Here is a 26,871-nt window from a genome sequence, read left to right as displayed (position 1 = left end):
TGTCTATGTTGCGAAGGAGTGGGTTAGTAACTAATGCAAACAAAAGCGGGGCCACAAGGCACCCTTGGCGGATTGACCTCCTGAGAGAGAAAGGCCGGGTCATTGAGCCATTAATGCTGATGGAGGCCGTAGCATTGGTGAACAAAGCAGTGATCATATTTGTGAAGATGTCCCCAAATTTGAATGCTTCCATGACCTTCCTAATAAAATGCCACTTGATTCGATCATATGCTTTGTCTAGATCAATATTGATTAGAACAAAATTAGACTTGTGTGTCAAGGCCATGCCCACAAAGAATAGAAGATTTGACACTGCATCCAAAATTTTCCTTCCATTCACAAAACCGTACTGCCTCGGGTGTATAATCTTACCCATTAGGTTTTTGATTCTGAGGGCAAGAGCTTTAGACATTATCTTATAGCTGAAATTAAGCATGGTGAGTGGGCGCTAGTTGTTTACCTTATTTCTCATAGGAGACTTAGGCACCGGCTTGATTAGGCCTTGATTAATTTCTCAGGTGACGCATCCAGACCTTTGGATGTTGTTCATCATGTCCAGTAGGTTTTCCCCGCATGATGTCCAGAGGGTTTGGAAGAGCTCGAATGGCAGGCTGACAGGGCCAGGAGCTTTGCCCTTCTTCATTTTGAAGACCGCTTGCTGGACTTCCTCCAGAGTGAACGGCCTATCTAAGGCAAGAGAGTCAGTTGGTGTAATGGGGATCACAACTCCTAAGAATCTAGCTGGTGTCAGGGAGTAGCTCAGGCTCTTCCCCTACTATGGAGGATAGATGCTTCTCGAAGAGTCTTGAGATGGTATGCTCATCAGTGAGGAGTATTCCATGTTCATCCTCAATCCCTATGATGGTCTCTTTGGTTTGCTTTGCTCTAAGTGATGGGAAGAAGAAAGCATTAGGTGCGTTGCCAAACCTTTCCAATTGGCCCTTGAGTAGGGTTTTGGTAGTCTGGACTGAGTAGAACTCTTGTGTTTTCAAGAAGTGCTATGTTTGCCTTAGATGGCTCTGAGCGGTGAGGTCTCCAGGGGCCATTGTTAGAACCCGCAGGAGGTGTTCTCTAGCATTTATAGCAGCTTGGATGTCCCTCCGCCTTCTTGCTGCGATCATTCGACCATGCTCTTTCGCAATTTTGATGGTAACGTTCATGCATTTTTGCCATTTGAACTTCGGTGCTAGGGAGGAGTCTTGGGCTATCTCCAAGGACTCTTGCAGTTTGCCCATAAAGGCTTTATCCTTCAGAAATGATATGTTGAAACGAAATGGTGGCGGGCCATTTTGCATGTGTCGTGTCAGGACAAGCTGGCAAGAGATTAGAATTGGAAGGTGGTCCGAAGCTGTGATTTCACTTAGCATGTGGTATTTAATTCTCCCACACATCCACCATGTGCCATAAGTGGCATAGAATCAATCAAGCCTACATGCACGCCATGTGTCACCCACATGGCGACTATGCAAAGTGTAGGGAACTTCAGTTGTGCCTAAGGCAAGTGTGGCCACATCTCTCAACTCGCACGATGTCTCAAACATGTGCCATGCTTCCAGCTCCTCTTGGAACATACTCCGTGTGCAGCGGTCTGCGGGGAGGGCCGTCATATTCTAGGCTCACTTGAACTTGGATGCACGTGCAAACCGAGTCTAACTTCTAGACAACGTGTGGTCTAGTATTGTTATTACCATAAGGTTTTTCTGGGGCGGGGGAGGGGGGGCATGTGATATAGGCAGAGGCCTCCCGCAAAACTTTATGGAGGAACCATGTCCGTCCTGCATGATATGCCCGTCCGTCCTACACGCCTGGCCGGCCGCATGCACTCGTGCCGGTCCATGGACTTGCCCGACCAGTCGCGACGCAAAGCGCTGGGCGCTCCGAGCCTGGAAAGAGAAAGCTTCTCGAGCATTAAATCATAAGACGGGAAGAAATTTAGGAAAACCGGCAAATTGCGTGCTAAATGTTGAAACGGGAATTTTATGCCGGAGGGAAGACCGGCCTTCCCGCCGAAGCGGTAAAAGAAGAAGAACATATCAACTTCGCCATCTCCTTCTCCGTCGTCGTCTCTCTCTTTCTCTCTCTCTCGCTCTCACGGGAGAGTACCTGCTTGTAAATCCCTCGGGCTCAAAACCCCCCTCCCTCCCCTCCCCCGCCCGCAGGAACCCTAGGGCCCTGCCCCTCTCTCACCTCACCAGCAACATCCTCCAACCAGGTCCATTCGTCCATTGCCCCAATCCCCCCTCCCCCCCCGCGATGGATGCTGCCGCACCTTCTGCCCTAGACGATCGCCCCGTCGACCCTCCCTCCGAGCCTCATACCCTCGCGGACCGCACCATTGGCTCGCCACCAGCTGGTCCCCAGCCCAAGCATGAAGTAGAATCTGTCGTAGCTCATCCGGATGACCATGCACCACAGCTTTCAGGTCATGACAGCAGTGACGGCGTTGTTGATGCTGCCATCTCCATGGAACGGTTGCCCGAGGAGCCCGTTTTCGATGGCACCGAGAAGTCCTCGAGTGGAACCACCGTTGATCATGACAGCAATGCAGAGGTGACATCACGAGATCTATCAGATGGCCATCATGAGGAGAAGAGCCGTTTCCCAGCGTTTGATTTTGCAAAGAAGGGCGTGGATTGGCCTGAGAAGGCAGCAGCTCTGAAGAATTTTGTCAAAGAGCGTGGCAATATAGTTACTAGTGCTATCCGCAGACTTTCAGGTAAAATGGAGGATTTAGGGATTTTATCTGACAAGGATGGGAAAGATGATGCAGGATTCGGGGAGAGGACTCACTTCTCTTCCCTTAGCTTTTCAAGGGGCCATGTCGATGCCCCTGGTTATCCCAAAGCTGATCTAGCGTTGAAAGCGGAAACTGAACCCTCACAAATGAAAGGCAGGATAACTTTATTCTCCAAATCAGGTTGTCAGGATAGCGGAGCAGCAAGGTCTTTACTGAGGAAAAAGGGACTAAGGTTCACAGAGATCAACATAGATATTTTCCCCCAGCGGAGGCTTGAGCTTGAAGAGCGAACAGGGACGTCTAGTACCCCACAAGTGTTCTTTAATGAATCTTTTGTTGGTGGAGTAGATGAACTGAATGCTCTGGAGGATAAGAATGAATTGGATGAAAGGCTGAAGGAAGTATTTGAGAATGAATGCTCTTTGTCAGCGCCACAACCTCCTAAGTATGGAGAAGATGAACCGCGGAGTGTAAAGTTTGATGAATTTGCTGAGGTTGTTAGAAAATTGAGGGAGAAGGTTCAGGTTAAGGATCGGTTTCATAAAATGAGAATGTTTAGCAAATGTTTTGTGGCATCAGAAGCTGTGGAAGTCTTGGCAGAGGATCAATACTGTGAGAGAGATGAGGTAAAGTTATCGTGCTAAACTTTAATTAAAATGCATGTTGTCTATTTGGAAGGTCACTCTGTAAGGTACTGAAATGATTTCATTTTTGCTCGTTACTTTGGCACTCCCTGTCTGGAGAAATATAGATAAAAGGTTTGAGAGTGTGAATGTAGAACAAGTTCCCAGAGGTTAGTGGTGCAGCTTGGGTTTTCTTTAGGTCATGTGTTCAGTACTTCACAAAAACCAGGTAGGGATATCCACGTCTGACTCCATCATCCTCAAATAGTTAATATGTGCTGTGCTTTTGGATTTTCTTGAAAGGGGAGATTTCAGAAGGAAACATGAATTTGGAAAAGGGAATCTGAGCTCAAGGTTACCAAAGAGCAAAAGAGAAGACATAGTAAAGAGGAAGAATGGGACTTGGGAGGGAGTTGAACTTGGAAAAGTAGTTAAGAATGATGAATTGGAATCCAGGCAATTGGAGATCATATTTTCAACTTGGGCTGTCAATATTATGTGTGGATTTGTTGTGAATATATATTCCAAACTTGTTCCATGGTTTGTCTGAGATACAGGAGCTTGAGGCTGTGTACCTGCGTCTGAAGTTGATTCATGAGAAGCTCACCTCACTCTGATAAGTGGAGGAATTAGAGTAGGGGTGGCACTTTTGCCATTTGACCACTATTTGGTTGAGAGAAATTGCCCTTCGAGGGCCTCACATGTGTTCATGAGCCACCAGTGTAAAATAGAATGGGTGTTTCTGCCCAACTCATTAAGAATCAATACGTGTTCTGCAGTGTGTAATGAAAGAATCTCCTCATCCTTTAGTGTTATGTGTTCTGCAGTGTGTAATGAAAGAATCTCCTCATCCTTTAGTGCTGCTTAGCTACTCCCAAGTTTCTGGTTATGCCCTTTCGATCTCAATAACAAGTCAGCCTTGTCTTTTGATGATGCCTGATCAGATCCCAAGGGTCTGGATTTGCACGTTGAAGAAACTTCTGTAATGCAGAGTTGTTGGAGGTGATGACCTGGAGGAGCTTGTGAAAAAAGGTTCTTAGTCACCTTGTGGTGAGGTGAGCATGCATATGGTGAGTTCGGAAGTGTGGAGCAGAGAGATAGAGGCTAAGAAGAGTGCAGGCAGAGATGGCATTGACTTTGGAGGGTGATGGAGCAGCATCCTAGGCTGTGGAGTGAGCAGTTCTAGTTCTTGATAATTATATTGCTCTTTCAGCATCCTAGGATGTGGAGTGAGCAGTTCTAGTTCTTGATAATTAGATTGCTCTTTCATACCCTGACTATTATGCAGTGTTTGTTACTCAAGAACGTGACTTTCGTGGGAGAAAGTGTTACATAGCTTTACACACCATAGTGGTGCAATTTCTCATGCACTTGTGTTTCTTTTTTCAGGCAGTAGAATATGGCAGAAGGATTGTGGCCAAGCACTTTTTCCACCATGTACTGCAGTAAGTTTTTATTGCTTATGCTTTAGACAATGTGTGATCCTGATTCCAGTTTTTATTGCTTATGCTTTAGACAATGTGTGATCCTGATTCCAGCTGGAAAATCTTCTACTGATATTACTTTTTTTAATGAGATTGAGCTTAACAAAATGTCTCATGTACTGCTAACATTCCTAACGGCTATCTTTTTGTTTCAGGGAAAATATATTTGAAGATGGAAATCACCTTTACAGATTTCTAGAGCATGATCCTGCTATTTCAGCAAAATGCTTCAATTTCAGTGGACTTACAAATGATATGGAGCCAATGTCTGCAACTGAGATTGAAGCTCACCTAAGAAAGTTTACACTTGCTATCATTGATGCATATGTTTCTGATGATGGCAAGCATGTGGACTATCAAAGCATCTCTTTGAGTGAAGAATACAGAAGGTCAGCTCTTGCTAGCTTGTCTTGAAAATCACATTCAAGTGAGCCTTCTCTTGTCCAACACCATGCTGTATAGCATTGTTGCACTTCTATTGCTGTTCTAGCTTTTTTATTTGTTTGTTTGTTTTTGTTGTTTCTGGTGGTCTATGTATAGTTTCTGATCATCTGAATTTGCGTGTGGAGCGCTCAATTAACATTATTGGATGGTTTTCCCTTATGATGCAGGTACTTGAAAATGACCGAAGAGCTTCACCGTATTGACCTTAGTCCATTCACAAGAGAGGAAAAGCTTGCTTTCTTCATTAATCTGTACAACATAATGACAATTAATGCAATTATAACCCTTGGTCATCCAACCGGAGCCTTGGATAGGAGGCGACTGTTTGGGGATTTTCAGTATGTTGTTGGTGGTTACCCTTACTCACTTTCAGCCATTCAAAATGGAATATTACGGGGAAATCAACGTCCACCTTATCAACTTATCAAGCCATTTGGACCAAAAGATAAGCGATTACCGGTATGTAGGCATTCTTATTTCTCTTTTCTTTGGTATAGTTGAAGTGATAGAAAGAAATGGGCATTGTGAATGAGTGCATTTCAGGCATAGTATTCATTCACATAGAATTAACAGTCAAGTACAAAACAAGTCTCAGCCATTTAAACAGGTGTACTAAAAGCTACATGGAATTTACGCATCTATTTTCTGGATCAAAGTGCGGGCAACACTGGCTGTCCATTTAATGCTGCCCAGCTCATTTTTATTCCTGCTGTCATTGCTCACAAAGTCATTTATTGAACAGTTAACTACGTGATGTTGAGAAATCCTATTTTGATGAACATATTGAAAGCTTCATGTAGTTCTTACATAAGAAATATCTGGATCAAATTGTGGACAACAATGACAACCATGGATGTCCATTTACTGACTGCTTCTCATCTTATGTGTGCTGCATCTGCTTAGAACGTTAGTTTATTGAACAGTCATCTTTATTTGCCAAACAAAAGTGTACAAGGTGCACATAAAGTTGATAAGGTGGATGAAATAAGTAAGATGAGCAACTTTTCAAGAAAGTAGTCTTTGGAATGCAAGATTATTTATGTATATTTGTTTTACTGAGCAAAGCAAGGGACCAAAGTGCCTATGCTGCTGGCCTTGTTATCATGGCCCGCATGTATTTTTCACGGCCTGTGTTTCTAGACTGTACAAAGCTCTTTGAATGAATGGTTGTAGTGTCTTTGAAGCTTGATTTGAATTCTCAGGTGGCGTTGCCTGAACCAGAGCCCTTAATTCACTTTGCCCTTACAAGTGCATCTCAATCAAGTCCAGCGCTCAAGTGTTATTCTCCTGCAAATATTGATGCAGAGCTGAGAGCTGCTGTCAGAGCCTTTTTTCTTGATGGTGGTGTTGTCATTGATATGGAATCAAAGAGTGTTTCAATCAGCAAGATCATCAAATGGTATGTGATTCATTATTCCTCTCTCACGTAGGTTCTTTAGAAAAGGATGTGGTTGTGTAATGACCTTTAAGTTCTTATTAGCTGTTACTGCATAGATAGCTTGTGGATACGGGGAAACTATCTGAAGGCTTCTTGCATTTTATGATAAATCTTGATGGTTTTGACCTAAGAAGTGTTGCAATTCTAACTTCTGATATTGTTCTAAATAGATTGTAAATTGAAGCGGTCTTTCAACTTCTAACACAGAACAGCAGGAGCAATTTACGACTTGTTGCACACTGCACACATGACAGTTCCATTCATTACAAATGACATGCACATTAACTGTTAGGTTGCAAGATACTTGGGTTGGGAATCTAAGCTTGCAATTCCATGCACATGTATTGAGACTGGCATGCTTTTGCTAGCTCATTTCCACCTGCTATACATGAGAGAAAGAACATGATCACTTGACCCAAAAGCACAACTTGCTTGCTCATCCTTAGGGAAAAAATATGAAAGTTGCCACTCTAATCTTGCCTTCCGTGATTTACACATGGAAAGACAACTGGTATGCACAGAGTGTTTTCTGCTTAGTTCAAAAATTTTGTAGATGAAAGTGCACAGTATTTTGTTTCAGTATCAAATCTCAAAATGGTGGCATCACCTCACATTTGATCCGAATCATCTTTGACCATCTGATTAACGATCAAATCTCAAAATGGTGGCACCATGTCACATTTGATCCAAATCATCTTTGACCATCTGATCATACCAAATGGTGCAGCATTGTCAATCCTATGGCTCTTTTTTATAAACTTGGATTATAAAGCTGCAACTTGAAAAGAAGCAGCATGATAGCACTGTCAGATCCATGTTAATAATCTGTTTTTTGTCTTTCTATTCTTCTTGTCTTTATCTTCTTTGGAACTTTTACTTTCAAAGTTGGAAACATAATCGGTCAAATCCATGTCCGTAATCTAATTTTTGCCTTTGTGTTTTTCTTGCCTTTATCTTCTTTAGAACATTCAATTCCAAATTTGGAAACATTTGGTAAGTTTTTGCTGGTAGGACTCATCTTGGTACTCCAGGGCTTCAACCAGTCTGCAAATGGACCTCCCTTAGCTTCAGAGTTAAACTTCATAAAAATTACTAGCTAGTACACTTTTTGTTGGTTGGAATTTTGTGGGTTCTTTTGGCTTTTCTGTTTTGTGAATTTTGATACAGCTAGCTGTATGAACTGGATGCTTTCTCTGCAATTTACTGAACTACAGTGTCTTTTTAATGGCAGGTTCAGCGTTGATTTTGGGAAAAATGATACAGAAATTTTAAGATGGATGGTCAATCACTTGGAGCCAAGCAAAGCTGAAAATTTACTGGAGTTGCTGGATGGGAATCAGTTCAAGGTTTTGTACCAGGCATATGATTGGAACCCTAATTTTTAGGTTGCCTTTCCCATGTGTCTTGAACAACATTTTACTATGAACAGTTTTTGTAAGAGCTGTTGTGTGTACATAGAGCATCCGGCATACTTCTTGCAATTGTGAAGTTGCATTCAGCCTATTCTGGCTGATTTTGTTGGCATTCTAACTGTTTCGTTGGCATTCTCAGTTACTGAGTGCATGCAATGCCCTTGTGAACTCTAATGCCAGGGTGCATGCTTTGTTAAAACTTGATGAATACTGCATCACAGTTTTCTAGCGTGTTACAATCAAAGAATCATGAACGACTTCATGGGTCTTTTACATCCAGCATGTGTGCTTTTCTTCAGCTTGAGTAATGCATGATGATGAAAAATTGAATTATCTTCATCCTTTCCAAGAATCAAACAAGCCAAGAAAGGATGGACCCTGGACATCCTCATTTTTCAATTTCAGTATACACCATTCATCTATTCTCAAGGATGATGAAGGAAGACTAAGTTGTTTCCAGTTTCGATGAGGGTGTGTGAGCATTCCACCATGACTCTGCTCTGTCTCCCCCTCTTTCTCTCATCTTCTACTTCCAAGTGCTATGGGAGGCGGCAGTGGGGAATCGTCCGCGACGGGCAAAAGCCTGACAGAGCAATGCAGTATGGAGGTACAAGGCCCATGGGCCATAAATTCCATTTCTCAGAGAAGCAATGACGGTTGCATATTCTCCTAAAGAAAATAAAAGAAACCTGATTAAGGAAAATTCCATGTTATGGAAAGTGTTTTTCCTTGTTCAATAAGAAGTGATCTGTGCAGTGGTTCTGGAAGAGGGAGCCAACATGGTTATAACTGCAAAATAAAAGCTCATTGTAGCAGTTTCCTTGTAGATGGGGGAGATGATGCATGTAAGGTATCATGCTCAGTTGTTTTTTCCAATAGTCAGTAGTCGCTTGTACTAAAGAGATTTGCTGCGAGAGTCCAAGATGTTTCTTTGTTCTAGATTTACTGCTGCTTTGTAAAATGATACTTCCAGTATGGAGGCGAACTTGGAAGAGTTTGTTTCATGACTCTAAGCTGAGGGCAGAGTTCATGGGGGAGAACTATGTGCAATTTAGAAGTGTTTTTTTTTAATGTGCAATTTCATGGGCTTGTACCACATTGACCAGTCTAGGTTCGGATGCCTTCTTATAGAAAATAACATAGCAATGTATTAGAATGGATTAGGTTACAAATGCTCCAATAATGGAGAAAGGTTAAGGGGGTATGTGGAAACCTTGAAGGGCTCTGTACGTATACCATGGTGTTGCCTAGGAATGCACTTACGTAGGTAGTAGTCATTTAGGCTTTGCTTGGGATGTGCTCTACATGCGATTTTCCATGCTCAGTAATCAGTTCTTTCATGTGAAACGTCATGAGGGTGTAGTTTGAGATGTGCTTACATGTATCTTTCTATTTCATGATGAATCCAATGATTTTTTATTGATATATTGTGTCCCTTTTTGTTGTGCCATTTTTCTGCATAGGTTTTCACTTGAAGTTTTGTGAAGGCCAGTGATACTTGGTATTAGATCACCTTTGTTGTGGAGCAAACTAGCTTGATCGGAGAGGTGGCTCATAGTTGTAGAGATCCTAATGGAACATGAAGCCGATTCCTACGTATCAACCGAGTTGTGAAGGAGTCATGACATGATAGGGGTGTGTGACACTGTTAAAGATAACCACTTGGAAAGACCTCAAGCAATGGAAGGGCACCTCATTCAAAGAGGGGCTTGAGCTATATCATTAGCTTGAAGTTGCATACACAAAGAATGAGTTGTTCAAATAGATTTAGCAAACATGGAAGACAATTAAGGAGTTGAAGAAGACTCATAAGGGAGTTGAGTTGTTGAGAAGGATGAGTGAGAGTGAGGCTATGGCATTTTATCATAGTGAAAGAGAGAGATGGAAGATAGATAGTAGGTTGAAGCTAGAAAAGATTAGGAAGGACTTGGGTTACAAGAAGGAAGATGAAGATAGGTGGATATGGGAGAAGGATGAGTCCTTGCATGTAGTATAGGTTGCAGCCCAACTTGAAGAACTGGTGTTAGAAGAGATGAAGATAGAGAGCGGAGAGGAGATGCTTGACTATATGAGTCAAGAAACACCTTTGCTTGTTACAATTGAGGGTGAGGCTAGTGTAGTGCCCTCCTTTGATGCAAGGGGATGCCTTTAATGATGAAGTAGGTAAAGAGATGGTCTTGGAAGGTGAGAATGGTAATGTGAAAGTATCTTGGGTAGAAAATTCTCTATTACATGGAGCCAACACTTCATTGTGCAAGGGTGAGATCTAATCTTAGAAGATGAGATATGCGAAGTAGAAGAGAATGAGGAAGATAAGAACTTGAAGCTAGAAGAAAAGAAGGGAGAGGAGATGCTTGATTCCAACCAAGAATCACCTTGTCCCTGACAATCCGAATCCCAACAATCAACCAATTTCAACAAGTTCAACTATGATAGACTAGAGGGAGAGTTTACATATAGTATATGAACATATCGAAAGAGATAAAAGATGATAGGAAGGAAGAAGATGAGTTGTTAGATGAAGCCATAGCCAAGCTGGAAGAAAAAATGGGGCAAGAAAATAGAAGAAAGGAGATAGAAAAAAAGATAGAGTTAGTAAGGAAGACAATAGACAAGGAAGAGAAGATAGAATAAGATGAGAAGAATGAAAGAAAGAGCAGACAAATAGAAGAAGGTAAGAAAAAGAACACGAGGAAAAAGAAAAAGCAAGTAGGAAGATGTGGAGAAGCCAACGTAGAAGGACAAAAATGGAGAGCTAGGAAGCCAAAGGAAGAAGATAGGAAGAAAGAAGCTAAGCTAGAGCAAGAAGAGCAAGTCAAGATAGAACTAGGCATGAAGGCCAAAGAAGAGAAGATGGAGGGATAAGTTGGACTTGGAGAGCAAGGTGAAGAATGAATAGAAGCAAAAGTTAGACCTAGGTGAAGAAGGCCAAGAAGAAGAAGAAAGGAAAGAAAAGGAGAAAAAGCAAGAAAAGAAAGAGGAGAGCAAGGTGAAACCAAATGGCAAGAAACAAAGGCAAGATAAGGCCAAGATGAGAGAAGAAAAATAGAATGCCTTCAAAATCCCCCAAGCTAAGCTCAAGGCCATGGATAAGGCAAACCATGCATTGAAGGCTACGTTTTGCTCTAGCCAAATCGGATCAAAGTAAAAATTGAGTGCACTTTAACAATGGAGCCATTGGCTATGCCTTTGAACTTGGAGAGGTGAACTCTTATGAGTCAAGAGGATTGAGCCTTTAAGAAGGGAGAGCATGAGGGAATGCTTGCAATATGGTTTGACCAAGGTAACTTATCTCATGGAAGGGAACCTTGTAGTTGAGGCTTGAACCCTCCAACTCACTCTTAAGGTGAATGTCTTTGGACTACATCGAACACTAGTAAAAGATCAGGATCTTGGCCTTTAGGCTGCATGTGGTGCAAGGCAATGTTATCTTGATCTTATGGATTTGTGGCACTCTTAAGCACTTCAAATATGATGTCAATCCAAATGTTTCGATGATACCTCTATTTCCATTGTTTCAAATCTAGTTTTAATGTGATGACTTAGTATGCTTCCTCCTCTATTTCCATTGCTTCAAATCTAGTATTAGTGTGATGACTTAGTTCGTTTCCTCCAAAGAACATCAACTCTAAATGAAGCTCAGAAGAGCCAAAAAGGTGCCATGCACAAAGATTGTGTCTTTCATGCAAAAAGACAAGCTGAACCAACCAGTTGTCTTAAGTTCAAGGCAAGCAAGAAGGATTTGGCAAGGGGTGGAGCATAACCCATGTGCTGGACTTGGTGATGAGGGTAAAGTGTCTTGGCTAACAAAACCAAGAGATCCAAATCTTCAAGGCCCAAGGTAAAGGTTCAATGGAAGGAAGGAAATGCACAAGTAACAACCTAATGGATTGCCTTCCTTAAGGCATGGCATAACATGGCATAAGTGAGTTATTGTGCCTTATCCCCAACTATGTGATAACTTGGGATGGCACCTACAAAGCTTGGCATGCAAAGCCAAGGAAGATAGGACTTTGAAGACTCCACTCCTAAAATGTAATTGAGTTAGGGTGGACTGAATGAGAAGGAATAAAAAGAAAAAAGTCTAGATGGGTAGACATTGATCAACTTGATAGAAAAAGTTTGTCTTGAGACTCCCAAGTTGTAGAGCGGTAGACATTGACCACCTTGATAGAGAAGATTGTGTTAATACCCTGTAAATGAGTTAAATCATAATTCAATAGATATTAGCAAACTTAATAGCATAAACTGTATTAAGACCCCAAAATGAGTCGAAGGCAACATGTCTTACGTTGTTGAGGACAACAATCCATTGTGCAAGGGCTGAGTGTGGGAACTTCAAAGGGCTTTGTAGGTAGACCATGGCATTGCCTACAAATGCATCTATATAGGGAATAGTAGTCACTTGGGATGTGCTCTATATGTGATTTCTTGTGCTTAGTGGTGAACCCTCATATGTGTGATGTCATGAGGGTGTAGTCTTGAGATGTGCTTGCATGTTGTACCTTTCTATTTCATGATTATAAGGATTCCTTTTTGATATATTTTGTGTCCTTTTTGCTGTGCCACTTCAAGGTCCATAATAGGGGGGGGGGGGGGGGGTGTGGGGGGTATGTGGATAGCAAGTGAGTAAAGACCATGGATCAAGGAAATGTGATGAAACATTCTATAAATAAAATGCATATTATCAAATATGGGGGCCGGGTGGAGAGAGGGAGTAAAGACCATGGGTCAAGGACACATGATGAAAATTTTTATGCATAAAATATAATTTATCAAACATAATAAATTGTTTTTATCAATAGAATATTTTAATATGTGAAAAAAAGTAAAATATGTCATTAATATTAAGGGTATTTAAATATCTAATAATATTATGAAGGGGATCAAGGAAATGTGATGAAATATTTAATAAATAAATTATAATTTGAGTATATTTGAAACCCAAATTGTATTGAAAGCTACATTGTTAAGAGAGAAGGTGTTTACATCTATTTGAACTTGGAAATTTTACCATTTGGGTAATTTAGAAGGCTTCCTTAGGTGAGAAATAACATTTGGATAAGTAATCGCACTGAGTACTCTGACCTCTTAGTGCAGAAGGGGATGGAACTAGTCTGGGAAGGAGCACAACAACATTTTGGATATGAGTTACAAGTATGTTGCATTTTTGTGGCGGAATGCGCTTGGAAAGATACTCGACTTTAGCATCCACATCCGAGCCTAGGAATTGTTGGGCATTTGCATCCAGAACTTGAACTCGCTCTTGCAAATTCGCATTCCACCCCTCTTAGAACTTTGCAATGATCGAGCAAAAATCTCCATCTTCGGATTGTCTGATCTGCCACTTGCAAAGGAATCAGACAGTCAAAAATTTTGCTGAGAGCGGATGGTCATTATCATCCGCTAATGGGTCCATGCTTCTCCGACGTTGGCATTGTTTTGCCATTGCTCATAATATCCCTAGGAGTAGCTTGAGAAGTCAGAGAGCAGGGGTTGGAGTCGCCAGATTTGGCTAGATCCCAAGAGTGCGGGAACGAGATCCAGCACCAAGAGCCGTCTGGACCTGTGCTGTGGACTCGATAGAGAGAGTAATGGTGCGACAGTCGTAGAATCTGCAGGGACCTGTTCCAGAGCTAACAGGGCGATCTATGGCGCATCGATCGGGCCTCTTGTACCATCTTGCTGCTGTGTGTTTGCCATATGGATAGACATGGGGCTCTTAGCAGTCCCCTGAGGTTGTGGCTGGGACTGTTGCTTTGCCACATTAGTATCAGCTGGTCCGACGCATCACGAGCCTCTAATGGAACCGATTCCGACTCAGGCGTCGCTCCTGAGCACTAAGAGGAGGGAACAGAAAGGTAAAGTGTTGCCCACACATTACCCGCGTGGATCTAATAGTGATCACTCGAGTAGCCACCCGCTTGCATTCATGGAGCATCTGCTCCTGCAATACTTGGGTTTGGTTGATGCAAGGATGATCATCGAGGAAGAACATGGAGGCCACCTTCTTGGACACATTGAAGGTCTTTGCATGCAAGTATAGGGTCTCCATAAAGAACTTCAACACATCATGCTTAGCCTTGTACTCCTTATACATACTGTTAAGATAAAATTCACTAAAAATATTGGGCCCAAACAACACCTCCATCTGAGGAATAGAAAGAACAATTGGGAGCTTGTGATCACCACCCAGAGGCGATAACAGGTGCTCCTGGATGAGCCGCATCGTAAGCTCATAGTGCTCGACCAAGTTGCACCACCATCCTTGATGCAACTCTTTGCAATGATGGCCTCACCCTCAAAGTAAACCGGTCTAGTGCTCCATGGTAGGGAGATGAAGGTCTTGAGGCACATGGACCTAACCCAAGGATGAATTGCTTCCAGGCGCTCAGGGAGGACGTGCACGACTTTATCAAATGCAACTTGGTTAGGCATCATGGTTGTAGAGAAGAGTGCGCAGACAAAACTAGGTGACATAGAGAGGCAGAAGGCAATGAGAGAGAGACTTGAGCTGAATGCAGTAGTTTGCAAATGAGCCCAAGGTCGAAAGAAAACTTCGTTTGTATATGATTGTTCCAACGAACAAAGCTTGAAAAGATTTCATCAATGCATGCTCGCTCCATCAGCCACTTTTCCCATGATGAGCCATAAATGTCACCTGCATTGCGAAGCATCGTAGCGTCACCAAAAATATTACCCACGCCAAATAACGAGTAAGGGCCTTGAAGATTTGCTAGATAAGCCACACCGTTTGCCACCAAAGCCATTTGGACTTGAATACTCTCTATCAACTATGGTGTCAAGCAATCTTTTTCTCTAGATGGAAGAGTAGAAGAAGACTGAACAATTGTGAGGTAGAAAGCAATCAATTTGGTACCACGAAAAACCCAGAATGGGCCACTCCATCTAAGTTCTAACTTTTGCATAAGCTTACTCATCCATGTGTTAAACACCAAAACAACTTAGCCACAACCAAATAAGTGCTTCTCAGAGAAATTATTAGTCTGATGCTTTTGCCATAACTAGCCTGCAAACATAAGGTAAGCACAATGGATTTGCTGGCCCTTATCCAATTGAGCCAACACTTCCAGCTGAAATGGTACGGACTCCTCTGAAAGGAATTAATCCAAAACCACAATCTGCATGTTGGGTACCATAATGTAGCCACCTTATGATGAGTTCGATAGGCCCATAATGTGGTTGGAAGTTTGATGTTCCAATCTTTTTGATGATGTTCCATTAGCTTTGTAAGAATTTTGCACATGGTTTTATTAGTGGACTTGGCCAATCCATTGGGATGAGGGTAATAGGGGGAAGATTTCTTATCAATCACTAGAAAGAAGGCCACCATAACCTTATTAATGAAGTGACCTCCCCCATTAGTTACTAGCTTGACTAGATAGCCATATCAAGTAAGGATGTCTTTAAAAAGACAAGATGCTACTAAATTGGTGGAGTTATTTTTCAATGCCCATGCCTCCATCCACTTTGTATAGTAATTTGTAGCCATCAAAATGTACATATTTTTGGTGCGGGTCATTGTTGATGACTTGATCCAATCGAGGAAATCTATGCCCCACTTTTGAAATGGCTCTAACAGAAGAATTAGGTCGAGTTGGAGCTTGTGTTCCAAGGCTGCCCTAGCTACCACTAACAAGAATCACACTTATGGACCCACTTTCACACATCTCCATGCATAATAGGCCAGCACAATGTGACTTGTTGAATCTTTCAGATTACTACTTTCACAAAAAAAAAAAAAAAAACCACTAGAGATACCTTGATGAGTCTCATTTATGGCAACTTCTTGCTCCATTAGCAACACCACTTGTTGCTAAATTCTAGTTAAAGTCCGATGATAAAGTTGACCCAAAATGCATTCAAGCATCCTACTCTGGAGTGCCAAGTGCTTATGCTGATCCATCGGAAGGTGATTTGGGACTTTGCCTATAGCTAGAAAAGTGAGCATTTCTTCATGCAAGTTCCATGGAGGATTAATAGGCCTACTTTCTAGATCCTTGGCCACCGTCATCACAAAGAGTTGAGCATCAAGGAAGTCATCATGCATTCCTGCTGGTACTTACCTCGAATCTAGTTGTGAAAGGAAATCTGTCACCACATATTGGACACTGAGCTGGTGCACAACTTGAAACTCAAAATCTTGAATTAAAAGAATCCAACGATCCAAATAGCCCATGAACATTCTGCTACTTGACCAAATATACTAGGATTGAGTGATCCACATGAAAAGAAAATGGATGTCCCAAAAGATTATGCCTAAACTTCTCAATAGAATAGATAATTCATAAGTATTCGTTTTCTATAAAAAGTAATTATTTTCTATCATCATGGACAACCGCCAATGGCTAGCATACTAAATAGGCCGAAACTATCCTTTGGTATCCTCTTGCATTAGTAGGTTGCTAATGGCACTATCTAAAGCATCCATGAAGACATGGAATTCATTGTTCGAGTCTGGAGGAATTAAGATTGGAGCCTTTGATAGGATCAACTGAACCTGTCAGGATGCCAAGTTAGCCTCATTACCCCATTGGAATGCTACCTTCGAGACATGGGTCAACTTTTTGAGAGGAATATTCACATGGGCCAACAACCAAAGGTGTAGCTCATGCCAAAATACTTGCCCAAGGAATCTCAACAACTATGGAGAAGTAGGAACTTCTGCTTGCATAACATCTATCACCTTCCATGGACCAACAACAATCCCATCTCTTGAAATTACATGCCTCAGTAACATACCTCCCTTCACAACAAAGAAGCTCTTCATGGGATTGAGATTGAGGCTGACCTCCAGACATTTTGTAAAGCACAACTGGTGATAAAACAAATGCAGGAGAATAGTCCCAAACACATTGGAATAATCTAGAAATAGCCTTATAAACTCCTTTAGATAAGGCCGTTCTTGTTGCATATTGCGTACCAAACCACATTATTGTATAGAAGAACACTCCATAGGTTGTAATAAAGATGTTGAGATATCAAGCTCAATACCTATAGATACTGATGATGGATTGCATGGTTAGATAGGCTCGCACGTCTTCACAGCATATTGGTGGTCATTATGATTCTCACATGGCCATTGACTTATCACTCATTATATTTGGTTAGTTACACCTACCTAGAGTTGGCATATTATAGCACCAACCGATTAATGTAGTTAGCTATGCATTGTTTGGCTTAGTAGGCCACTATTTTTAATGCAGTACCTTATCTATACTTTATGGACATTACATTGTGTGAGGTACAAGGAAGAAAAACCAAGAAGAAAATGTTTTAGTCTCCATCTCTCTTCTTATGTTCTTGAGTGAGCTTCCTCTTATGTGTATTGTGTCTGTTCAGTGTAGTAGCTCAAGTAAGTCTTCCCACCACACACGATTCTTGACATGATATTAGAGCAACACCATTGAGAGAGGTTGGTTTTGAAGGCTAAGACATTGAAGCTCTCAAGATTAGCCCTTTCAAGAAGGGTAGATAGCTCTTTTTCAAAAAAGATGATAGTTGCTCCACTTCTTTTTCTTCTACCTTCTTCTTTCTATACTTCCCCCATTTATTTGCCTACTCTTCTGTAGCCCTTTCCTCTTTCTTATGTTGTCTTGTGTCTTTTTCAAAGGTGATATCTTCAACCTTAGGACTTGGATCACCTTTCTTTTTTCTATATGGAGGTACATTTAAAATATTGAAAGCCTTGTCATTAGTAAGGAAGATTGGCTCATGAACCTTTGAAAATCTACATCTCAACCTCCTAATAATTATCATGTCTTTGTCCATAAGTGTAAGCCTATGTGCACGAGTAACACAGATATAGGAATCTTGAAAAAACTCAATCAAAAATATCTTCTATAGCCTCTTGGACGCAATTGAGAGCTATCTTTATCCATCTAAAACTATTGTCACAAATTTCTTTAACAAGCCTTTGAAAGGGTTGTTTTGAAATTGCATTATTGAGAACCTTCATTTGTAATTCTAATCTCCTTCAGGCAACTAATATGATGTGAAAACTTTCTCCTTAGCTTTGATTTCCTTGGAAGTTTAGAAGGCTTGGAGGACTGATGCATCTTTGAAGCAAGGCCTCTAGGATCAACTTTATGCTTTCTTGCACTAGGTTTAGTTCTTGCCATCAGAAATCTCCAAAAATAACAAAACTCAAAATTAGAAGATTGTGAAATGTGACGTATGAAATGCGAAATAAGTGACCTATCCATGACAAAGAACCTTCGTTTTCACGTTTTATATGTTGAATAATAATTTTTGGTTTTATTTCTCAAATAAAGGAGAAAATTCGTAAATGAAAAATGATATAGTTTAAGTAACCATTAACAATAGTTTGGGTAGTCAACATATTACTATAGAAGAAAGAGTTCAATGAAACACAAACTAGGATCTATTAAAGATTTCCCAAGTACCATTCTCACATTTTAAAGTTCGACTAGTCTGGTTTAATGGGAGAATGAAAGTTATGGGACAAATGTATCATGTTTTGATCAGTGGTAGATTAGAGACATCTATAAGAAATAAATAAAAGAATTTTGTACATTATGTGTGTGATGAAATCTTACCTTGTGTGCTGGGTATTGGAAAATTTTGCCTTATGATGAAGTTGCCTGGCGCTGGTGAAGTCGGAGCAAGAAAGGAGCTTAGTGGTTCAAAAATTCACTTAGTGGTTTGAAAATTCTTTTTAAAAAGACATTTCTTCAAAGTATAATGAACAATTTACTCCACACATGTGGCAGGTATATCGTTGTTGCCTCGAAACCTGTGACACGTATAATTGCTATTTTCAGACGTTATGGTACTTTTATGGCATTATTTTTTGGGTGAAAGCAACCTTCTTTTTCTAGTTTAAATATAGAATTTTCTAATTAGTGCATGGTATCTTTTAAGCGAGTTCCTAGACATCCGTTTGTAAATAAATACACATTGCGAAGCCAATTCAGGCTATTGTATACACAAACTTTTCTTCTACACATCTCCCACAACCATACATCTTGCGCATCCTAAGGCAAGAATACGTGTGCTCTTGAAGAAACCAGTTCATGGTCACAAAGTAATATATTTCTAAGGCAATAAACTTCTATTGGTTATTTCTCTTATGCACAGGTGTTGTGATTTATTCTTAATTCCATTGAAAGTAATAGAAATGATTGAATAATTTATTTATTTATTCTTAATTTATTTAAAAAAGTTGATCTTTACTTCGTGTTATCTTTTTCAAGTTGCTGAATGGCATATTTTACCTGATCAGACACGATAAGACTCCATAAAGCTCTTTTGAAACCTCTACAATCGTGTTTCATAAGTCTTGGAAAAATCCATGACATTTTTTTTGCGATGTCAAATGAAACGTGAAAGATGATGCCACACTTCACTGCTTGGATCATGAACTTGCATTTCATAAGTCAAGGTTCTTTGTATTCCTAAACTTATCCTGTTGTTTCAGAATTTCATTCTGTGAGTAATTAGGATGACTAAAATGAAGCTCTAGGGAGAATGGAGGAAGAGGATTTGGAGGATACATGTGATGAGATGCTCTTTGATTTCCTCCATGCAATTGGAAATTCATCTAGATGCAACTACATCAGAGATATGCTCAATGTTCCCTTTGATTTGCAAGAGCTCTTGAAGGATCTTAAAGACAAACTAAAGGATTATAGAGAGTGTTATGATAGATATGTGCACGGTCTAGAGATTGAGAGATTTGTTCATTACAATGATGTAGTGGAAGCTATCAATGCAGCTATAACAACTTTGCAAACAAGGTTTAGCCTCATTGATGAGGAATTCAAGAAGTGGGAAGTAGATTGTCCTTTTCATCGTGATCAACATCCATGTCTTCTTGTCCACAAGGATGTTGGATTTCTTGTATATCTTCAGTATATGGACAATTCTTCTTTAGTACAATACAAGAGAAGAAGATAGAGGATATTTGCAATTAAAGATAAATAGGTTGAAGAGAAGGGGAAAATATTTTAGGAGGGTATTGAGAACCAACTAGTACAGGGATTTGATGTTGCTTTGTTTAAAAGTGAGAATGTTACAAAAGTGAAAGAAAAGGAGATAGAGTTGAGTGCATGGATTGAAGAAGGTCCTCTTGATTGTGTCCAAATATTTCCCACTTACCTCATTAAAAAAAAAGATATGTATTGCTTGTAAGATGGGGCCAAATTGATAATAATTTTATAGGTTATCAATAGGAATTGCTAGCAAGACTTGATGTTGAGGGATAGAATTTTCAAGATAGCTTTGTAGCCTTGCATTCATGTATTAATCATATCGTGGAATATGAAAAGGAGGGGCTACCTATAGAAGAAGAGTTCTTACAGGTTTAGGAGAGACTTGGTATTAATGTCATGGGATATGAAAAGAAACCGAAGTTTCCATCAAAGGAGAAACCAAAAAGTTCAATAAATCTTTATGATGATAGTCTTCTTGAAGAAGATGAAAAGCCTAAGGTATGAAATATAATTTTAAATATTTTTTGAGGTTTATATTAGAGTTTGTTATGCATTAAAGACAAATATTATAGGATATTTATCTATTGACATATTATACCATTGTGGTTTATTGTGCAGATAGACATTGAAGATCTAGACAACTTTTTTGGAAGAGCCTAGGGCTCAAGGCCATTGAAGCTTCACAAAAGTCAAGGCCTTATTTATAATATTGGAAGTTTAAATAATCAAATAGTTGCAATTTATCATAGCAGGTTGTCAAGCTCTCCAAATGTACCAATGATGGCTTTGAAAGCTATCTCCAAGGTGACCGGATCCCAAGTTTTCAATAGAGGATTAAATAAGATAATTTTGGTGGAGCAGGAAGAAGTTGTAAGAGTTTTTGGCTTCATGCTTGGATATAATGGATCTAGGATAGGATAGTTTGGATTTCTTGGCTCTTATATTTATTCTCCCATGTAGGAGATTCCGAGAATTCGAAGCTCCCAAGCTATAGAAAACAAGAGTTCTTGAAATGTAGAGGTCTTATTGAGTGGGATTAAACAAAAGATTCCTCTAGAGGTCCTAGTGAGTTGCTTGAAACTAGAGACTCTTTTGCAACAACAGAGTCAAACTAAAAGATGTCAAGGGTTTCTTGAAACCCATCTTTTTCCATCTCTTTGTCTAGTTTGTAATCATTCTGAAAATCTTTGCTTTGCACAAGAGTTTAAATATCTCTCTTTTCTTCTCTGGGTGATACTTTGTATAGTCCTTGCCAAAGATGATGTATTACATGATGTGGTTGTGTCTTTGAGCTTGAATTTGTACCAAATTTGTCTATAGAATCATTGGAAGACCTATAATAAAAAATTTGCTTTGTATCTTCTACCTCCATGTCTTGTGTATCTAAAGTATTTTGTTCTTGCTTGATAATGTGATTTTTTTGTACCTTGGGTAGAAAATTAGTAAAAAAACCTTATATGAGTTAGACAATGAAGAGACATATATATGCAAACTTCTTACCATATAGAGAGTGAAGTGTTGATCACCCCAAGCTTTTGTCATTGCCTTTTTAAAAATATTCAATTCGTTTTTTAAGACTTTGAGATCATCATCATTTTATTCAGATTTATCACAATAGAGAATACTTTGTCTAGTATTTCCCAAACATTGGCTTTTCTATTTCAAACTTGTCCATTATCAGCATGATCCTTCACTGCATTATGTAGGGACTTCCATTGATTGTATCTAATAGTTGAGCCATCATTCTTGAGGTCTTTTACTAGAACTATAGAGATCATTAGATGATTGATCCATAGCCAAGGATGTGAGTAGAAGATTGGATTGAAAAACTATGTGAATTAGAAACAAGAAGGAAAAAGAAAAGGAAACTAGTAAGGAGGGGAAAGAAAGAAGAGAGTGAGAATGGAGGGAGGCAATCAAACGTCAAACAAAATTCAAATTAAATATTAGTTTTCACTTTAATGAGGATGAGTAAGATCTTCATTATGACAACCTTTGTCACATTTATGGCGGCCCAGATTTCTAGGTTTTGATGTGCCCACGAGAACATCACGACAATGACTCATTAATGATTTTTGATATATTTACTTATCAAAATATAATTTTTTTAAAATATTTAAACAATAATTTTATTTTCTAAAATATTTTATCTCTCTAGGATTGCTTATAGGGCATTTTTGGAAACCTCAAAACTCCCCTAATGACGATTATGCATGAATTGTGTTGCTTTAGACACGAGGCTACCTACTTGAAAGCTCCTAGGAGATTATCTTATTTAGCTCCTTATGCAAACAATGACTATTAGTAATATAAAATTAATCAAAATCCCTACTATCCAAGGACACAACAATTGGTCATGCCAACACTTGTCCAATAGAAGCTAGTGATAAGAGCCAAGATTAATCCCTCTAGTATACAAAGATCTTAGAGTACAATTGTCACTTACCCTCCTAGTGATGCATCAATGAATTGCAATGAAGAACCAATTGAAAATGAGTGCAATAATCCCTATGTCACATACAACGAAGAGGGCAATGCCATGCTTATGGACTATCAACTTATTCTAGTCATGATGCTAGGATGAGGATGAGGAAGAGGAATGATGCGACCAACAAAAAAACCATTGAGTACTAGAACTATGTGTAGCCTAGGCACATGTTTGCAAAGTTCCCCAAAGGTCCTAAAGATGGTTGAACATATCAATGATGCCATGAATGTGGCATTATGCATATGTATGCCAACTATCCTAGACAAAAATCTAGCACTAATAAAGTAATTGTCTTGTTAGTACCTTTAAGGTTCTTTTGGAGTAGAAATAATTAATGAGGACACCATACCCATTCTTGTGAATGTTGTCACATGGATATGAAGAAAAAATATGGGAATAAATATACTTGGTCCCTCTATTACACGACTTTATCATGGGAAAGAAGAATTCCAAGAAGAGTAAGAACTATGTTGCAGCCAAAGTTATGTTGAAGAGCAAAGGGCTCGATGCATTACTAGAAAGGAGATTTGCATCTTGTGTAAAGAGTGCGACCACAATACCTCGCACTGAGAAAGAAACCTCGACAAAGGTAGGAGAAGACCCTAATGGTGAACACCAACTTGAATTGATTGATAAGGTCAATCAATGGGTACAAGAGGCACATATGAGTGGACAAGGTTTGGAGACCATAGAAGACATGAGTGCAATTGGATTATCCCATAGAGCACCCTTGTCTAATCCCAGAGGTGAATACAAATTTGGAAAACTTCACCTTGGGGCAAGAGAGTAATCAAAACATGATGAGCATAAGGCAAAAGAAGAGTGAAAGATGCAATTATTTTCAATACAATAAAGTGGATCCTAGTGTCTTCATTGCATGGGTCTCCACCAATGTCATGGTGCCACTAGATATGCTATTGAAGGGTGGTCCCAACCTTTGGAAGACCTTCAAGCTACCAATTCCATCACCAAGAGCATTCGGAGTTAATATATTCTGAAAATGAGCAAAGAGGCATGCCATCCTCCTAATAGAAGTCCTAGATGATGCCATGCAAAGCAACATTGTATCCTCCCAACATAAGTCCTAGTTGATGTTGTGCAAAGAGGCATAGTTGATATAGGGCCTAGAATTAGCATAGTAAACCAATTAGTTATAGAAGCACAGAGAAGCCCACCAATTGAAAGCATGCACTTTAACCTCACAATGTAGATGGATGCAAGATTTTCCCATTAGGTGTGCTAAAATATTGATCTATTAAGATTGCTAAGATCAACTTCCTATAGTAAAATTTGTGGTCACAAAAGGGGTGGACTACATTCTATGACTTGGCCAACCTTGGATGCAAAATGCAAGAATAATTGATGACTAGGGCAAGGACCTAGCCTTCTCGGGTAATATGTGCCAATAAATTTGAATAGAAATGGAAGCTAGAAGACTACACTAGTTAACCTAAACACAATTTATAACATACTCCAAGGGAACATTAATTGCACTCTCACATAAGTATGGTGTTAGAATTAGAATGGCTAGTACTTCTAGGGATCCTAAATCACAAGCATTCAGGATATAAACCCATGGGCCTCATCTTAACTTTCAAAGTCCTTGTGATAGAAGGAGTTAGGAGTCAAAATCATGAAGTTTAGTGTTGGATTGTAGTGCTAATACTAACCTAAGATCCCTTAGCTAGCTAAGAGGAAACAAGTAAGCAAAAATCTTTCGATCTAGGTAAGAAGATGAGGTCTAAAAGGATGCTAAGAAGAATAGGGACTCTAGCAAAGACAATCAAAGGAAAACCCAAGATTTTTTTCAAATAGGGGGATCAGTTCATTGTGATGCTTGATGTAAAGAGGTGAGAAAAGTCCTATGAGACAATTAAAGGACCTACAAAACTCAAAGAGGTGAACCTTGCTAAGGAAGGGGAAAGCCCCAAGCTTGTATATATGGGCAATGACCTTGCAAAGGAGGAGCAGAACAAGCTCATCGACCTACTCATGGAATTTAAGGATGTGTTCACTTGGACTTACACCAACCTCAAGGGAGTATCCTCACGTGTTGATGTGCACCATCTCAATGGATCCCAATATCAAGCCTACCAAGAAAATACCATATCCAATGAACCCATGATGCATACATATTGTTAGGGAAGAATGGGACAAACTTTTCAAGGTAGGGTTAATTTATGAGATTGAGCATATGGATTGGGTATCACCCATGATTATTGTACTCAAGAAAAATAGAAATATTTGAGTACACCAATTACAAAAGGCGAATGCAACCACCAAGAGAGATCATTGTTCTCTGTCTCACACTGACCATATGATTGAGTACATGGCATGTAAGGAGGCATATATATTTCTTGATATATTTTTAGGCTATAAATAAAAATAAGCCCATCCAAATGATTGGCACAAAACAACCTTTCCCACAAAATGGGGAGTATTTGCCTACATTGTTATCACCTTTGGACTTAAAAACACACTTGCAATTTTTAGTGCTTAATGTGCATGATCTAAAAGGACATATTATGCCAATACCTTGAGCTATTAGTGAATGATTTCTATGTTAATTTTGAATGGACCGAAGATTTAGACAAGCTAAGATGAATGTTCGAGTAGTGCTAGTAGTATTAGTTATCTCTGCAGCCTCTTAAATGCTAGTTTTGGATAAAATGTGGAGTAATTCAAAGCCATGTAATATCCAAAAAGTGCATTGCGATGGATATAACTAGGATTCAAGTAATCTTGGAGCTATCACCAACCTCAAACCCCAAGTTTATTCAATGCTTCCTAGGCCACATAAGTTATTATAGGCAATTTGTGCTTAATTATGTTGTAATCGCAAGACCCTTATACAAGTTGTCGGTGACCTAGAAATGGATCAAGGAGTTTGCATATGAAGCCCTAAAAAATACTCTAGTAACAAAATCTTAGATGTAAGAATGGCTCCAAGACAATAGCCAAAATTTTATAGGAGAAATTGATCTCTAGATTTGGCTATCCCATTGAGATCATCAATTAGCATGGGACACACTTTGTGAATAGTCATAGAACACTTGCTCTCAATATGTAAAGTCATTCACAAGAAACTATCTCCTAACTACTTGCAAGCAAATAGCCAAGTTGAGTCAATAACCAAAACTTTGATCAATGTCTTGACCAAGATAGTTTTTGGATTGCATGTGTGAATTGCGTGATCTATACACAATTATTGAAACATGTTTAATTTATGTACACAGTTATAGTCTAAGAGGCCTTCCTGTGATAGGTGACATGAAGGACAACAAGAGGAATTAGATAATGGAGACCTCCAAGCATGTTCAAAGTCATACATGTTAGAACAAAAGAAGATCATGATTGAAAAAACATGGGTTCAATCAAATTTTGAAGAATCAAAACAATACAAATTCTTCAAGGGAACAAAAATGTGGATCACAATCAAACTTACACCAACATAACTCAAAACACGACCATGCAAAATCTTTAGGATGAATGTCACAATCATCATTTTTGTATAGCGAGTGCATTGGAGGCCTCTAGATAAATGGCCCATGAGGGATGTGAGAGCTCATGCTACTTCCAAGTGGAGCACTTGTTGGCTAGGTATGACACTAATAGGATGAGCCTACCTCATTTTCAATATGACCTTGACTCTAGATCTCGCAGATAGAGAGGAACATGCTCATCAAGTAGGACTTGTGTCAAAGACATACATATAGGACATAAAATCCACAATATCATACCACTGACAAATGATTCTGCGATCATTGCCTGATATGGCATTGTGGGCCTTATCCTTTCTGTATGACTCATAAACGTAATGTAAAGACCTTGGAAGATGAGCAAAGTGAAAATGAAGAGTCCCTAGTGATGGAGCTACAAGGAGAATCCTAGACTCCTCTTCCCACAAAGATGCATCACTACAAATACCTTTTTATAAGCCATACTGAGGATGAGCTCATTATTAGATGCTTGTACATGGATTGTTACATGCCACAGGCCATGTAAGTTGCCATAGGCCAACTTAGAGTATCATCACATCAACTAGAAATGGAGATGGTAGGGCCTCACTAGGTACCTAGGGAGGAGAGAATCTGTCAATAGTGCCATGAGGAGTTGGAGATAGAAGAGCATTTCCTATGTAGATGTAGTGCCCACACCCAAATATGAGAGAAGTATCATACATTGTTTTAAGCAAAGTAGACTATATAATTGGTGATTATTAGTACGCCAAATCAAAGATACTTGGGCCAATATATAGTAGAGGTCCAAA

At 39.7% G+C, this 26,871-nt stretch overlaps 1 protein-coding gene across 1 annotated transcript; it reads left to right on the top strand.

Annotated features, from left to right (window-relative positions):
• The first annotated feature begins 1,972 nt into the window (after positions 1 to 1,972).
• On the top strand, positions 1,973 to 9,184 carry LOC148012451 (uncharacterized). Its single transcript, XM_087668940.1, has 6 exons — positions 1,973 to 3,363; positions 4,750 to 4,805; positions 5,000 to 5,233; positions 5,456 to 5,747; positions 6,491 to 6,687; positions 7,958 to 9,184. The coding sequence occupies exons 1-6, from the start codon at positions 2,254 to 2,256 to the stop codon at positions 8,109 to 8,111; spliced, it is 2,043 nt and encodes a 680-aa protein (XP_087525066.1). The 5' UTR covers positions 1,973 to 2,253; the 3' UTR covers positions 8,112 to 9,184.
• Positions 9,185 to 26,871: the final 17,687 nt, after the last annotated feature.

Source organism: Lygodium microphyllum, chromosome 27 (genome assembly GCF_053477565.2).
Source record: "Lygodium microphyllum isolate KBCC chromosome 27, Lygodium_microphyllum_v1.1.10, whole genome shotgun sequence".
Classification (NCBI taxonomy): Eukaryota; Viridiplantae; Streptophyta; class Polypodiopsida; order Schizaeales; family Lygodiaceae; genus Lygodium; species Lygodium microphyllum.
Note: the sequence above shows the minus strand (reverse complement) of the source record. Positions and strands in the feature narration are given on the sequence as shown.

What these genes read in the sequence shown, in the direction of transcription:
- LOC148012451 (XM_087668940.1), top strand. Translation starts at nt 2,254, where the DNA reads ATGGATGCTGCCGCACCTTCTGCCCTAGACGATCGCCCCGTCGACCCT. An exon ending in AATACTGTGAGAGAGATGAG is followed by an intron (nt 3,364 to 4,749) that starts GTAAAGTTATCG and finishes TTCTTTTTTCAG; the next exon opens with GCAGTAGAATATGGCAGAAG. An exon ending in CAAAAGATAAGCGATTACCG is followed by an intron (nt 5,748 to 6,490) that starts GTATGTAGGCAT and finishes TTGAATTCTCAG; the next exon opens with GTGGCGTTGCCTGAACCAGA.